The following is a 16,715-nucleotide window of genomic DNA, read 5'->3' on the forward strand; positions in this document are numbered from 1 at the left end:
GTCCTTATTGCTTAGATTGAATGTACTATGTCACTGCACATTACTGTCAAAGATCTGTTTGGCAACAACTGGCTTATGGGTGGCATCCCACTCTAATTTCTTGCCCATCAATTCACAAAACGCTTCATTAGAAAATAAGCTCACAGTTTCCTCATCAACACATTGTAAATACTGATTGTACTCATGCTGATTCATTGATTATTAATTTGGTCTTAAACATGACTTTAGAGCTAATTTATAAATGCTTGTACTTCAGATGTTATCAGCAGCAAAATTCAAGCCAGCAAGTGGTTTTGGAACTTTATTTTGCTACAACGATGGCAAAGTGCAATGCTCTAGTTTAGTGGCTTTATAGCAGTAGGTTTTATAAACTGGAATTATCAGTCTGAGATACCTCATTGCTAAAAACATGTTTGATTCTGCAAGTTAGCTGTTTGTCTCACATCTGGTCTCTCAAAAGTAACAAATTTTCCTGTCAACAGTTTTGTACAGAAACCAATATTCTTTATACTCAATTAAATATTTGGCACCATTTACAAATGGTACTTCTAAAAGCTATAAAAACAAATGAGCGTCTTTACATTCATCTTTTGAACAAACATGACATAAACTTTTATGAAAAACTTCTTATTTTTTATGTACTTGAGCTGTTTAATACTGTGGTTTTTATCATTATAAAATTCTAATAAAGTAATAAAATTCTTAATGGTTATCTACTCATCACAGTATTTACCTATCTGCAAGATTTCTCAAGCTCTCAAAAGTAAGAAAAAACATGCTGCAGTAGTTTTTTCTTGTGATGCAATTTTGTAATGTGATGGCTGAACAATCAACAAGAAAAGAGCAGATTTCACATCATAGATTGATTACAAATGTGTTAACGTACTGAAGTGCAACAAAGAGATGCATTTGTAAATTGAACACTTACAAAAACAAACAAGTTATTATTCTTAATAAAATTTTCAAAGTTAAGCTTTGAAAATCTGCTGAGACATCTGCTGCTTCTCAGCTTATACTCATAGAGATAATAACTTCTGCTGCTCTGACTGCTACTGTATTGCTCAAAACTAGATTCATTTTAGGATTGTCAAAGATGTTGAAGTTCTTGTACATTGTCTCTGGCATCGTATGTTGCCTCTCTGCAGCAGCCATTTCATCCACAGGTAGACTTCAGCTTTCTCGTTTACTTTTGTACAAGTCATAGCATTTAGCTTTATAGCTAATGTAACGGCTGTTTTGTTTATTTACAACTAATATATGTAAAGTTATTTTAGTAAACCTGCGGCTTTTTACCAGAGTATCACTTCTGTTGTTTTTGCTGTATCTCAAATGTTTCAAAAGTTTGTATTCAGCTCAAACCTGTCAAAAGGTTGAAGTTCTTGTACGTTCTCTCTGGCGTCATCTGTTGTCTATCTGCAGCAACCATTTCTTTTTCAGCTTTTTGACTTCAGCTTTTTGGTTTGCATCTGTAAAATTAATTGCTGAATATGACCTGTATAAACAGCATAATCTCTTTTTCTATAAATTCTACAGTTGAGCTGGTATTACTTGTAATCATAGACATGAATACACCGTGGGCTCTGGTATAGTGTTCAGCATAAAACTTTACCAGTAGTTTTATAGCCACTGTAACTACTGTAAAGTTGCTTTATAGCTGATGTATGTAAAGGGATTTCTGTTTATGGAATGTAAGGCAAAGCTTAAAATGACTTAAAGATTATATACATCAAGCAGCCATATTTATATTTCAATATTTGGTTCAAATTTTTCATTTTTTAATGGAAGTAGGAAAAGCCGAGGTAATTAGTGCCCTAGGGTCACTTTTTCAAGAGCATTTTTGGTAAAAAAACTACTGTATGCGGGATATTGTCTGATCTCACACATAACAAGCATTAGTTAGTGGCCACATTGTTTCCTGTTTTTCTTTTCAGAGCTCATAATGAGTAAATTATTTTAAATTTAGCCATTTTCTTAGGAAAACGTATTTTTGATATTTACATTTTTGATAGTTGAGACTCATTTTCTTAAATTTCTCATTTTCATTTTCTGGCTCATTTTGTCGCTTTCACACAGAGAGCGCACACATGTGGGTGTTTAAAAGACTGATTTTTACAAACTAGTCTTGAGACCAAATACTTTAGCGACCTGACAAATCGCATGTAGTACTCGTGTGCGAAGGTTAAATAAAATCTGTCAAATAAACTTTGAAACGCATAGAATTTATTCAGACTGACACACACCACAACAGCTATTGCACCACACCATATCACGCCACAACACTCACCACGTATCACACTAGGCCCTACGCACCACGCACCACACACCACACGCCATGCACCACACACCACGCACCATGCACCACACACAATGCACAAAGCACTATCAAGCCTACACACCATGTCCCATACCTCACATCCCATGCCCTATACACTATATACTCTGCAATGCATACTCCAAACACACATACTACACCAAATCTCACTCCACACATTACACACCACAAACCAAACATCACACATCACACACCGCACATCACACATCGCACACTGCACACAAAACACTACACACAACACGCCACACGTCATGCACCACGCACCACATACCACGCACCACATACAATACACCATATACCACACACCCACTACAAAAACATGGGACTTATTGATAAATATTTTTGAGACCTGGTTTTTCTGATTTCTATATTCTTACTTGCTTCTTTTACAAGATGTGACTTTGTCTTAGGAAAATGGGTCTACATTGGATGCTACAATGATCAGAGACCCAGAGACCTCACGAGCTACCATAAGTTAGCAAACTACTCAGGGATGACCATAGAAAGATGCTTCAATTTCTGCAGTGGTTACAAAAATAAGTATATGGCCTTACAAGCTGGGTAAGAAATACTTTATGGAATGAGCATTCGTATTAACTGACTTTTCAAAAAATTAGCGACTGCAGTTCTCAGGACACGCAAACTAAAACTAAATGTTGTTTATCTTTAAACTGGCCAGCTTATAGTGTAGATCTTTTGAGAGAAAGCATGACCTTGACACTGCCTCCAATATTTTAGGCGATTTCAATATGTCAGTAAATTTGAATGTCAGTATATTTGAATGAGCAAATTCAGGTAAAGGATTTGAGTTGCGAGAGTTTTTGTGTCCGGTGAAGGCACGAAGCTAGTTGATAGTCTGTGATTAATACGATTTTGCTTCTAGTTTTATACAATGAGCTTGTAAGATGTTAGAATATTAAATGAAAGAATGAAACAATATATTACAGTGTAATGTAACATAGTGTAATATGACATAAATAAAACATCATATGATATTATATAATCTGATATGATCTAACAGGGTGCGATGCTACACAAAGTTATGTAACAGCTAACTAAATACAAGTTATTATAGTATATTTTATATTAAAGTAAATCACGTAAGTGTTGAACTTTGTGTATTTTTGCTAATACAGTAATATATATTATTTTGTAGGACAGAGTGCAGATGTGATAACAACTATGGTCTGTATGGAATCACAGATGAAAGCAACTGCGATGCGGCGTGCACAGGAAATGACCAGCAAGGTTGTGGAGGAGGTTGGGCAAACGCTGTTTATCAAGTTCGAGGTTTGTGAAATTTCCTGTGATTTGAAATCAAAGCCAGAGTGTGATACATATTTGGCAAAAACACAAATAAAAACCTTACCAGCAAAATTCTCCAATTTAGCAGTTTAATTGAACACCCGAAGGAAATACTAACAGTCTAAACTCAGCTGGTAGTTTTTGTTAAATTGCTGCCAGGTTCTTACCATTGTCTGATTTAAACTGCTAGTGCAACAGAAAAAGTGAGCACTTTATTTAGCTAAAGGTCTCATTTTTTCATTTAACAAATAAGCTAAAAATTAGTTTGTTTTATATTCTAAGTCATTCAGGTTTCTGCTATCTACAATTTAACTATCAATCGTATTATTATTTACAAAAGATATTTTGTAATCATGATACTACTGTTATTCTCATCACTAGTTTTGTCGTATTTATCTGGTTTATGTATTTTTAGCTGTTGCGGCTACAAAAGTAACATCAAGTATGATGACACTTTCAACAAACAATAAACTTGTGTTCACTGTCGTGGGAGACTGGGGTATAACAGGGAGCCCACAGAGTGATGTGGCTAAAGAACTCGGAAATTGGGCTGAAAAGCATGGTTCAGCCTTTACGATCTCAGTTGGTAGGTCATGAGAGTTTAGATCATGATCTACAAATCAAGATTTCTCAAGTTCTGACAGCATAATCTGACAGCATAGTTTTATTGGGAAACATTTTGCAGAAGACCATTTTTATGAATTTTAAATGTAATGTTTCGAGTCTTGACTAATTTTAGGCTAAACTAAGACATCTGTGAGACATTTTCATGTAGAATTTTAGCCAAAATTCTCAAATGCTGAGCTTGCATTATTTATATAGTGTAAGATGCAAAAAAATTTCAGGCCATTTTTAGGTAACGAGCGTGCATCTTATAGGCCACCAAATATGGTAGCTAAGATTAGCCAGTCTGGTTTTTGTTTGCTTACAGTCAAACTGCTTTTAGTTATAATGCAGAAACATTTTGTCACATGATTTACTAAAAAACATCTTTATAATGGAAAACGTTTTTGTAGGAGACAATTTTTATGAGTCGGGAGTGACCAGCAAGAACGATCGTCAGTTTTTGACAACTTGGAAAAATGTTTACAGTCATAAGGCTCTGCAACATCCTTGGCTGGTTGTTGAAGGCAATCACGATCATCAGAATGGTTTGTATTACGTAGTCGGTTTATTGGAGCAATCAGTTTCAAAAGCTGCGGTTACGAGAAGCCATTCTAGCCTTGAATTTTACATGGTTTTGAGATTTCATAGCCAAACAGAGCTGTCACCCTGCATAGATATAAGATAGAAGCAATTTGGCAAGTCATACTATGACCTCTGACCAGAATTTTGATTTATTTTAAACAGTTATCTTCCAAGTTGTTTAAGTCATGCTTTCACACCCCGCCAAATCGCATTTTTCTTTTTAAGACATTTTTGACTAGCTTAATTTCATTGCATTTACTAAAGCTTTATTGTTACCTAAGGTGGTGTTTATTATTATGAAGAAGAGTGAGGAACAAACAGACTAAGATCCTTCAATCAGATAGTCGGTGTAAGATTTTTAGTTAGGTCTCACTCATTTTTCACTCTTTGTTAAATAAATTGGTTTTAGCCTCATATGTGAATAAACTTTTAATCAGGAGAAGTATTTCTATTTTAATTGAATAGTAGAAAACTTAAAACTCTTTATGACGAGAGCAAAAATTTTAAACAGAGATCTTGTAACTATTTTATTCAAACAACACAGTTTTTTTTACCACACAGTTCATGAAATTGAAAGCTTTCAATAACAAAACATCATAAAGCTTTGTTTTGTTTGTTTTTGCTTTCTCTGTTGAGAGTAAAACTTGTTTGCTGGCAGATTCTGTAACTTTTCTCAGTTGAGAACTGAATACACGCATGAAGAAACACTTGAAATGTTACACGAGTGGTATGCCTGATATTTTGAAGGTAATGCACCAAATCAGGTGATGCATGGAGACATAGACAAACGGTGGGTGATGCCGAGCCTCTACTACTCTATGCACTACGCTGTCGACAACCAAGATGTCCACTTTATTTTCCTCGATACTACTCCAATACAGAATGTGCATGATTTTCATCAGCACAACTGGTTCAGACAGGAGATTAGTAAGTCTGCTATGGTTATTTTATTATTAAATTAAGTTTTAACACTTTTCTATTTTTTCGTGTTTTGGTTGCTCATACATTCATCAAAAATTGTTTAGTAATGAATTCATAGATAATAAATTTATAGATAAATAAGAAATGCTTATTTGTAACTTGCTCGAGTTACCTTCACTGATATGTTTATTTACCTGATGAAAACATGTATCAACTGTTGACTTAGTGCTTGCCTTACAAAAGTCTATGTCTATGATGCCCCATTTATGATAACTGTGTAAGATTTCATTTATAATTCTCTGGTTTGTTCAGCGTTTTCAATTGGGCAGTAAAAGATTTCGATGCTCATACGATGTAATACTTTAGGAAAAAGTTTTATGGAAGTTTAAAAGCGGTCTCTTTTTCTGCAATAGCGCTGCAATTAAAAGGTCTATCAATGCATGAAATTTTTGCTAGTGACACAGCTATCATCAATAAAATATAGCAGTATTTTAAATCAATAAAATATTAGATTATCCATGATTTTTTATAAGCCCCTATTAAATGGGTAAAAGAATATACATACCTACTTGATAAAACTTTTCAGCAGTTTGAATATTTGGTTAAAAACTTTCAGTTCATTGTCATACTTTCCATAAAATTCATTTAGCTTTAAATTATATGTAAAGCTATAATATTGAAAGATTTTATGTTTTTCTTATACTCTGCGTAAGCAAGATACAAATACCTGTTCTCACTAACATCTGGATATTGAAACAAAAATAGGCTTAACCTGTTTTTGAGCAAATAAATTAGTAAAAGGGAGTTCAAACCTGTCCAATATCTGCTTTTTAGTGTTATTCATTTCACAGATGCATAAAATTATTTGATAATTATATTTCTGCAAACAGTGATTGTTGAAGAACCTGAACAAGTGTAATAGTTAATACTCTTTAAATATCTTACTATAACTTATTATATTATTGTAATCTCTTGTTATACTAAACTAAACACTACAGAATATTCTATAGAATATTTGATAAACTTGGAATTTGCCGTAGTAAAACTATCTGCAACAACATTTGGATGTGTGTAAGTGCTTCGGAAGAATCCATTGCCTCTTACAAAAAAATTGTCGTGATGAAATGTCTCTTGAGTTCCATTCAGCACATTTTACTCTTTTTTTGTATTGCGCTGTTCATCCTCCCGATTTACTATTTATAAAAATGTCAAAGGTTGATATTAGATAAACAGACAAAGTACTTTAAATTTATAATAACGTCTCAAGCTTGTTGCTCTTCTGTGTTCTGGCAGCGCAATGAACCACTTGAGTCCAAATCTTGCCATATGAAATTGAACTAGGCGAATATATTTCAAATTATAACTATGCTTCAAAATAACTGATCCTGTGTGGTCTTAAAGTCTAATAAACAACTCTGGGACATACAGTAGAACCGGCTTGTTTTTCTGTCACATCAGGAAACTCCAAGTCGGATTGGATAATTGTGATTGGACATCATCCAGTGTTCTCTTCTGGCTCCCATGGCAGTGGCTCTTCAACAGCTCCCATGTATAACAAAATACGTAGTGAAATGGTTAACCAGAAGGCTGCCCTCTACATTTGTGGACATGATCACTTCATGGAGCACTTAGTTGACAAGACGTAAGAAACTATTTTTCTAAAAACAACTTTTAAATGTTTTCTGGATTTTTGGCTCAAAGTAAATTTAGTTGGTAGACTTAAAATTTTCACAAATCTTTCTTGCAAAGTATGAAGTGTTGAGGTAATCTTGTTGGATGAACCATTTTAGTTTAAAAAAGAATAGGGCATGTAATTGTATCAGTTAAAAGAAATCTATCATGTTTATGACATACATGTACATTATTACACAAGCACTGTGTAGGCATTATTGAACAGTTGATTATCTACACCAAACTCTTTAAGGTGAAAAATAATATAATCATGAAAACAAACAGCATAAAAGTATAGAAATAAAGTAGTGGCTACCATGAGGCGAGTCACCGCGAAAAACCATTTAGCATTCAACATGAATGCTACTCATTGATAGCCAATAAGGGTTGCCTCTAAAGGCTTATTCACACTATATCGCTGTCTCCTGGTATTGATGCCGCAATACTTCAGTGATGGTCATCGATAATAACGTTCACACTATCATAAACCCACCTGCGTTTGCATTAGCAAATACTCCGTGACATGACATGTGTTGTCATTTTTATTTTTTCACGAAGAAACCTCTTTGTTTTCGGTTGCTTGAATACAATACCAGTCCCGCAGCAACTATTATGAACAAAAATAAATAAACCACGCTATCCGTGACTGCTAATTGCTATTGTCAAAATAGTTCACAATGTTCAGGTTGTGGTCGATGCTCAGCGAAATATCAGGAAAGTTTGACAGTTGCAAACTTTCTCGATGTGTCGACATTAAGTTCCATGACTCATTATACAGACAGCGGTATAAGGAGCCGTGGAACTGTCTATTTTAACTACCATTATGTACTATGTTAGTATAATAGAAAAATGTGACCAATAACATGCAATAAAATTCTGACATGATTAATAGCTGTTAATTAGCGTGGAAAGTGCCCTTGCGTCATTAAATAAAAAAACTTTCACAAAAGTGTCTGCATGATCAACAAATCTCTTTGTTGTTATAGCATGACACCTTCTCCTCGGGCCACAAAACATCATGAAGCGCCTCATTGGCCATTCAAACTCTTCACACTCATTAATTGAAGCTCAAAAGTGATCAATTATTGTGACAGTAGAAGTTGTGCAATTTCAAACTCATAAACTTTGTGGGAAAATTATGTAATTTGTTTATTTAAAAAATACATCTTATACCTTTGACTAGTTACTATGAACATAAAACTTTGTGGGGCTACGTGACATAACAAAAATTTTAAATTTAACTCGAGTAAATTTAGTTTCAGTATTCACAAACTTAAAAGTAATTTTACTTTTTACACTAAAATTAATTCTAACTTTGTTTTTATTTTTTGATATCTTTTTCCGGCTTGTCTCCTTTATTCTCGCTTTTAGACTAACTTTCTCTTTCACTTTTAGCCAATTTTTATTAAATCCTGATCTGACGAAAAAGGTCAAGCAATTCTGTTCCTATAAGCCTCGCCTAGCATGTCTAGCCACCTAGCTGCTGCATCAGGAACAGTTTTGTATGCTCGTATCTCAAATTTCTAGTATGTCGAGGCACCCCCATCTCAAGGTACTACTGTATAGTGGGTGATATTTACAAATAGCCAACTGCATCTTTGTTTTTGTAGAGGGATAGTTGACTATGTTATTTCTGGATCTGCTGCCAAGCACAGAACTAGTAGAAGTTCTTCAGCCAAAAGAAACATAAAGAAAAAGGGTGCGTCAAGCAAGTTCTGGAGCTCAGCCTATGGATTTGTAGGAGTAAAGATAAGAGGAGACAGAATTAAAGTCAAGTTTGTAGACAGATTTGGAAAGGAGGTGCACAGTTTCACAAAGAAAAACCCAAGATCCACTAATAAAAATGCCATTGCAGGTTGATTGCATGAGCTAGACGTTACCCCTGCTGTTCAAATATGATGTAAATATAAAAGTGCTAAATTAAATTCTGTCGTCTGTGGACAGTCAAGCATCACACAGTGTTAGTTACTCAATCATGTAAGAGGTTTGATGCTACTAATAGTGTCAGCCTTGCCATGTTAAACTTTTAAGGGAAAACGAATGCAAAAATTTATATTACCAAATCTTCTTTTGTCAAGATTGGAAGTATTTGATGCTGAGGAGAAAAGATAGCTAAAGAAGAGCGGAATGACAGAATTAATCACCCGTAAACTTAATTAAAGATGTACTTGCACAAAATTTTAGTAGATTTTATCAAAAAGTATCAGTATTTTTTATCATTTGCGATTGTTGTTAATGTTTGAGGTCATCTGACTGCCAGGATGTTTCAAGATTAAAGTCAACAAACTTAATTATGGTTATATTGCTCAGATTAAGCAAAAGTGTGATTATGACCTCTATTAGTCGCAAAAACCACAGCGTAGAGACGTGTAATACTGCAGAGTGAATGCAGTAGCCAATGTTTAGAAGAAGAGAGACAGGCAGTCCCGCAGTTAGTACACCTTTTCAGAGTGTATTTTGATTCTGTGCGTTTTAACCGCAGTCAAGCTTTGTCAATTTTAGTCATGCAACATCCTGGCAGTCAGATCATCTCAAACATTAAAAACAATCATAAATGATAGAAAAATACAAATAAAAATTACCCACACTTTTTGATAAAATTTTGTGTAAGTTTATCTTCAATGATGAGCTGTCAGCAACTTGCTGACTAGCGTCAGCGAGTTGCTGACAGCTAGTCAGCGAGTTGCTGACTAGCGTCAGCGAGTTGCTGACTAGCCACTCAGTCTTTTGAAGTCTTCTCAGTTTTAGCATCTGGCAAGTTTCTTTACTTTATGTCCAGTTGTACAGCTTAAGATTCCTTTCAACACGTTAACCAATAGACTTCTGAGCAATTATCTGCTTAAACAGATGTCTATTGGCATAAGAATTAAGATGTGTAATAGGGATAACCGTGGAGCCACCTGTGTATTCTCATGTTCTTTAGCCAAAGAACTTTTTTACTCCTGGCTTCTGACTACTCAGTGGCTGAACCTTAATTCAATAGGCAATGTTTATGCTCAGAAGCGCTTTACTAGCATGGCTTAGGCATCTCATATTATAAACACGAGTAAGTAGATTGGGAACACAAGGAAAAATTATTTAAAAAGCTTTTCTCTTAATAGTAGCATACTTTAGACCATTTCAGTTAGTTTAACTTTTGGATCGTGTAGTTCATGGCTCCATTTGAAACACAACAAAAATTCTGATACAAAATCTGTTTAGTATATTCCCATCTTGCATGAATGCAAATGTTTTAAATCTTGTGTCCACGAGAAAACTGCAGGCCACTTGCCTAACCCTTCATGTGTTTTAATGAGCAGCAAGAAAATTTTGTGTCCAGACACTCTATTGATACGTTTATCTTGGCAATTAGCAAACCAGATACCTTGATACCGGTGAGTGTGCCCTACTCGATAACAAACAAGCCTCTTGGGGACTAACGGTTTGTTAGAGTGCATGTTCTGGCTGTGAGTAGGCTGCACAACATGGCTATGGTAATCCATTGATTCACACGCTATGGTTTTCTGCCTAATTTGACGTTCTTTGATCTGGAAGAGACTGGAAATCTGTTTCCGGAGTTTCTATTAGCTTGCATTCCACATATTCAACTTGCTAAACATTCAGTAGAATATTTGATATTTATTGATTGTTGACTGTAAAATAAGAAAATACCATATTTCCTGCTGATCAGTGTCAATTCTATTTAGACACCAATTCAAAAATTATGAAATGGCATAGATTAAGAAAACCACCACACGGAGCAACATAAATTATATCAGTCAGTTCATGTTTATATTATGTTATCTTCTGAATAAAGTCAATCTGCTAGCCACATAGTTAGCTATGCAAAGTTTTCGAAAGCAGAACAGTATGTCGCCGGTATAGAGGATATATAAAAATCTTTCATCCGCATACCAGACCGCTATTATGAGCTGGCAGCGGCAGCGGTAGAAGAGCTGAGTGGCCTCTCTTCAGCTGGTGTGACTACGGATGGAACGAGAGCCTCAGATGTAGCGGTCTTAGGTGGCTCTGGAGGGCGTGAGACGATGAGGCCTCTCAATAGAATCTGATAGTTTTCTGTCAACTCACATTTAGTCGAAACTATTATAGAACTTTCTATTGGCTCGTCTGGCTAAAAACAATATATATTAAAATTAAAACGAGCTTTAGAATTTCTGAATACAAAAGTAATTTACCAAGCAACTGGCGGCAGTAGTAGTTTAGCTGGTATATCCATTCATGGGACACTAGTGCAGAAACATCTGATAGCAAGGTAAGTGCAGGAACATTTGATAGCAAGGTAAGTGCAGGAACATCTGATAGCAAGGTAAGTTTAGGAACATCTGATAGCAAGGTAAGTGCAGGAACATTTGATAGCAAGGTAAGTGCAGGAACATCTGATAGCAAGGTAAGTGCAGGAACATCTGATAGCAAGGTAAGTGCAGGAAAATTTGATAGCGAGGTAAGTGCAGAAACATTTGATAGCAAGGTAAGTGCAGGAACATCTGATAGCAAGGTAAGTGCAGGAACATCTGATAGCAAGGTAAGTGCAGGAACATCTGATAGCAAGGTAAGTGCAGGAACATCTGATAGCAAGGTAAGTTCAGGAACATCTGATAGCAAGGTAAGTGCAGGAACATCTGATAGCAAGGTAAGTGCAGGAACATCTGATAGCAAGGTAAGTGCAGGAACATCTGATAGCAAGGTAAGTGCAGGAACATCTGATAGCAAGGTAAGTGCAGGAACATCTGATAGCAAGGTAAGTGCAGGAACATCTGATAGCAAGGTAAGTGCAGGAACATCTGATAGCAAGGTAAGTTCAGGAACATCTGATAGCAAGGTAAGTGCAGGAACATCTGATAGCAAGGTAAGTGCAGGAACATCTGATAGCAAGGTAAGTGCAGGAACATCTGATAGCAAGGTAAGCGCAGGAACATCTGATAGCAAGGTAAGTGCAGGAACATCTGATAGCAAGGTAAGTGCAGGAACATCTGATAGCAAGGAAAGTGCAGAAACATTTGATAGCAAGGTAAGTGCAGGAACATCTGATAGCAAGGTAAGTGCAGGAACATCTGATAGCAAGGTAAGTGCAGGAAAATTTGATAGCAAGGTAAGTGCAGAAACATTTGATAGCAAGGTAAGTGCAGGAACATCTGATAGCAAGGTAAGTGCAGGAACATCTGATAGCAAGGTAAGTGCAGGAACATCTGATAGCAAGGTAAGTGCAGGAACATCTGATAGCAAGGTAAGTTCAGGAACATCTGATAGCAAGGTAAGTGCAGGAACATCTGATAGCAAGGTAAGTGCAGGAACATCTGATAGCAAGGTAAGTGCAGGAACATCTGATAGCAAGGTAAGCGCAGGAACATCTGATAGCAAGGTAAGTGCAGGAACATCTGATAGCATGGTAAGTGCATGAGAATGGTTATTAAGGATGAACTCACACAAACTTCTAGTAGAATTCATCATAAAGTATAGATTTTTTCTAACATTTCCATTTGTTTTGATGTTGGAGGAGATCTGATTGCCAGGATTTTTCAAGATTACAATTGACAAAACTTGATCACAATTAAAACGCTCGAAAGGAAAAAACATGCAAAATAATATCACTAGTTGTAATCATTGCTATAGCTGATATGGGCTATTGTGTTCAAGTGGCAGTCTTACACTTCTCTATTCTGTCCGGCCTCCTCGCAATTATAGATTTCATAATCGCACACTGATCTGAGCATTTTAATTTTGAAATATTCTGGAAGTAGAGATCGCCTCAAACATCCAAAACAATCGCAAATGATAGAAAAATACTGATACTTTCTGATAAAATTTATTAAAGTTTTGTGTAAGTTCATTTTTGGGTGTCTAAAATTTACGACAAAGCTAACAAATATTGTAACTACTCTATGGCTATGTTGTTATTTTACTTAAAACATACCTGACGGTATTTTAAACGTTTTTGCGCCACGAGAATCAATGATAGGAAGACAGCTCATTATCAAGCCTGTCGTTAAGATGACTATCTACTGGGTGTAAACGAAGCTCCGCTTACACTAATATGTTGTGCATGCTCTGTTTTTGCGCAATTTATTTGTGAAATATTTTGTCAAAACATATTTATTACAAGAAGACATGGCTGATAGCTTGCACAAAATGCGTGTCAGCCCCTGCAGTCTGTATGTTTACATTATTTCAGTTCAACAGTGCCGCCAGAAGACATTTTCTGGTAGTGATGATTTACTGCCTTAATTTTGCTAAAAACAACATAAAAACCTATATTAATAGGGGCAGAAATTTTTAACGTTCAATAGAGAGCAAGTTTCCAGTAAGCAGCAATTTGCAATCTTTTTTACTGTGAATACATCTGTAACTGACCTTGACATAACTCAAAAGATAGTCTAGTTATTTTCCCATTGTGTTCTCAACTATGTACATCAGGTGACTTCAGTTATTACATCCTGCGAGCAACAGACTAAGTAAAGATGAATTTATGACCTACATTGTGAGTCTCTGGTGGTGTCCATGTGATTGTCACATTTTTCTTTGTGCCTGCCTCCAAATATGCTTTTGGCTCTGCTATAGTAAAACCCTTGGAGTTGATGGTGTTCATGCTTTCAAATACATACTCCCCATTCTGTAATATATCACGGCATGTAATAAAACTCATTCTAATTTAATATTAATGTGGCAGACACTATATCATAAGCTAAACTCTTTTAAGGAAACTTTTAAACTCAAGTACGGAAAGTGATAACATTTACCAATGACCACAACTTGCAATTGACATAATTTTGAAGTGCTCCTTATCGAAAACGCTACAACTGCTAAAATTCAGCGCATAAATAAATGAAATTTTGCAATATACTATTGCCATTGTGCGATGGTGCTATGCGATGGAAGTCTGTAGTACCATGAGAACTGTAAGGTATGAGAACTACCCTTGCAATAGGAATGCAAATGTACATGAAAATGCGTATACATAAGGTATTCAGACGGTTAACAAAAATAGAAATCAATAGGGATACGGTGAACTAGTCAAACTCGTGTTGTATTAATCTCAGCCAATGAGAAGGAAGGTTGCTGGCTTATCACCATTCTACGACAGACTTGTGACAGCACATAACTAACAATTTTTTGTGGTTGAAACATGCAATGATTGTAAAAAAGCGTTTGTCTCATGACTGATTGGGTGGACTAGATAGCTGGGATATGTCTCAAACAAGAATTGTTCTCCAGATATTTACTAAATTTAAAAGGAAAAAGAGTGCAAGAGCTTAGATTACCAAATCTCTGTTTGGCAAAATTGGGAGGTTTTTATGAGTAGGATAAAAGAGAGTTGATGATGGGCTGAATAATGCAAAGGAAACTGAACACTCTTTGATACGTATAAATGATTGTGATATCCAGATGTCACTTTTAAAAGGGAACTATAGAAGGATATGAATCACGGCTCTTTTACAAATCATTGCGAGTCTGACAGTATAATTTTACAATCATCGTGGATTCCGCAAACGGTTCAATCATGCTTCACAACAACAAGCTGTATGTTGTAAAATAATATCCATGAAGTCTTTTGGACAAAGACTAATCATAAAGTATTCAGGTTTCCTAACAACTATCAAGCATCAAACGGTACAAACTTGAATAACTCTATGGACACAACTTTATCTAATGGCAGTTATGTGCACCTTACCTCAAGCTAAAAATAAACCAAAGTTTTTGCTAGAGTTGCATAAAATAATAGATCAGCGGACTGCTTATAGGATTCTCTGTTCTGACCATGACCTAGACAGAGAATTTCTACATGTTGATTCAAATGATAGATAACTCTATGGCGCATACACACAAGCGGTAACAAAGAACTAGAAAGCTTAACCATCACCTTTCGTGGCTGCAAAAATAAATCAGTTTACAGGTATTCACTGCGACGCCTGGTTAGCTGGCTAATTGAATGAGAGAGCAAATCCAAGGCCAAACATCTATCACCATTTCTAGTGTCCTAATTAATAAGGAAAACATTTTTTTTTAAATTGCTGCTACTTTGTAAATATTCAGCCAAAAAAGGATATGCAGGGAAGCTATGCCAAGTTTTTTATCATGTATCAACACCAATGCAAGGATTATAAATGGTTTACTTCCACACAACAACAACTGTGAACTATCTCTCCATGTTTTTACCCTTGACTGAATTTATAATATGTACAACTAAGTATTTTTGATTTTCCTGCATGAAATGACCTGCTAGCCTTTTATTTTATGACCAAAAATTCTAGCGTAAGAACAAGTGACAACAAAACCTAAAAATTCTTTTTAAAGGTCTAAGTTTTTTTTTGTTCAGAGCTTAACAGACTTGTAGTCAAAAAAGTTAATATTTTGAATTAAGTTTGTTTTTTAAAGATAATAACTTATTATTAATTAACTCTATTATTAGAGAGATGAGCTACTCATAAAAATGTTATTTTACTATAAAAAAACAAGTTAATTGATCAAATTCTAAGTCATGGATGACAAAAAACAAATGATAATTGAATGCTAAAACTATATTAGAGAAGCTAGGCAAATATTTTAGTCCAAAACAGAACTGCATAGATGAAATTCCTAGCTTTACGCAATAGAAGAAAGTTCTAGAACTATAAAGTTTATATCAGCATAAGTCTTACCTTTTTCTGGCTGACTGCCATGGTTCTCACACAACCGATGATAACATCTGCAGTGGCTGTAGAAAACACACCATCTCTAGCTACGCTATAGAACATCAGCAGTATGTGGCCTGCAATCGGCTTAGTGTCTACAACAATAATAAATCCCATTATGATGACCAGCAAAGAGTTAATCTTCCAAACAGATATTTCTGTGCTTTTAGTGATTGTAACAACGCAATTCTACTTTGTGAAGGTTGTGACTACTAATTACTAATGTGGCATCAAACAATAAAAAGGAATAAGTCAGCACTTGCTCAGTTTACACCTTGATCTAAACAGAGAATATCTACATGTACATGTTAATCCAAATAATAGATACTTCTATGATTCCAACACACAAGCAGTAACAGAGAACTAAAGAGCTTAACCATCACCTCTCTTTGCTGTAAAGACAAACCAGTTGAGAAGTGTTTACTGCGAGCCATGGCCGACTTAGTAGCTATTGTATGAGAACACAACTCTAATATAGAACAACATCTCCGTTTCTAGCATCTTACTAGATCAGTTATTTAATCAAAAATCAGGGTTTGCAATAAACTAACAGTATAGGACAGGTTTTATAACTGTTTTAATAATAACTGTACAACAATTTAACTGCCCGATGGAGCTATGTTAGTACATAG

At 35.4% G+C, this 16,715-nt stretch overlaps 1 protein-coding gene across 1 annotated transcript in view; it reads right to left on the reverse strand.

Moving 5' to 3' along the window:
* Positions 1 to 11,094: 11,094 nt before the first annotated feature.
* The window catches only part of LOC137405287 (cilia- and flagella-associated protein 74-like), a 38,557-nt gene continuing 32,936 nt past the window's right edge, over positions 11,095 to 16,715 (reverse strand). Inside the window, exons 32-34 of the mRNA XM_068091515.1 lie at positions 16,051 to 16,178; positions 13,890 to 14,024; positions 11,095 to 11,528 (exon numbers count right to left, since the gene is read on the reverse strand). Of these exons, the coding sequence (XP_067947616.1) occupies positions 11,322 to 11,528; positions 13,890 to 14,024; positions 16,051 to 16,178 (470 nt within the window). The 3' untranslated portion in view covers positions 11,095 to 11,321. The remainder of the gene's footprint in view (positions 11,529 to 13,889; positions 14,025 to 16,050; positions 16,179 to 16,715) is intronic.

This window comes from Watersipora subatra, chromosome 9 (assembly GCF_963576615.1).
Source record: "Watersipora subatra chromosome 9, tzWatSuba1.1, whole genome shotgun sequence".
Lineage (NCBI taxonomy): Eukaryota > Metazoa > Bryozoa > Gymnolaemata > Cheilostomatida > Watersiporidae > Watersipora > Watersipora subatra.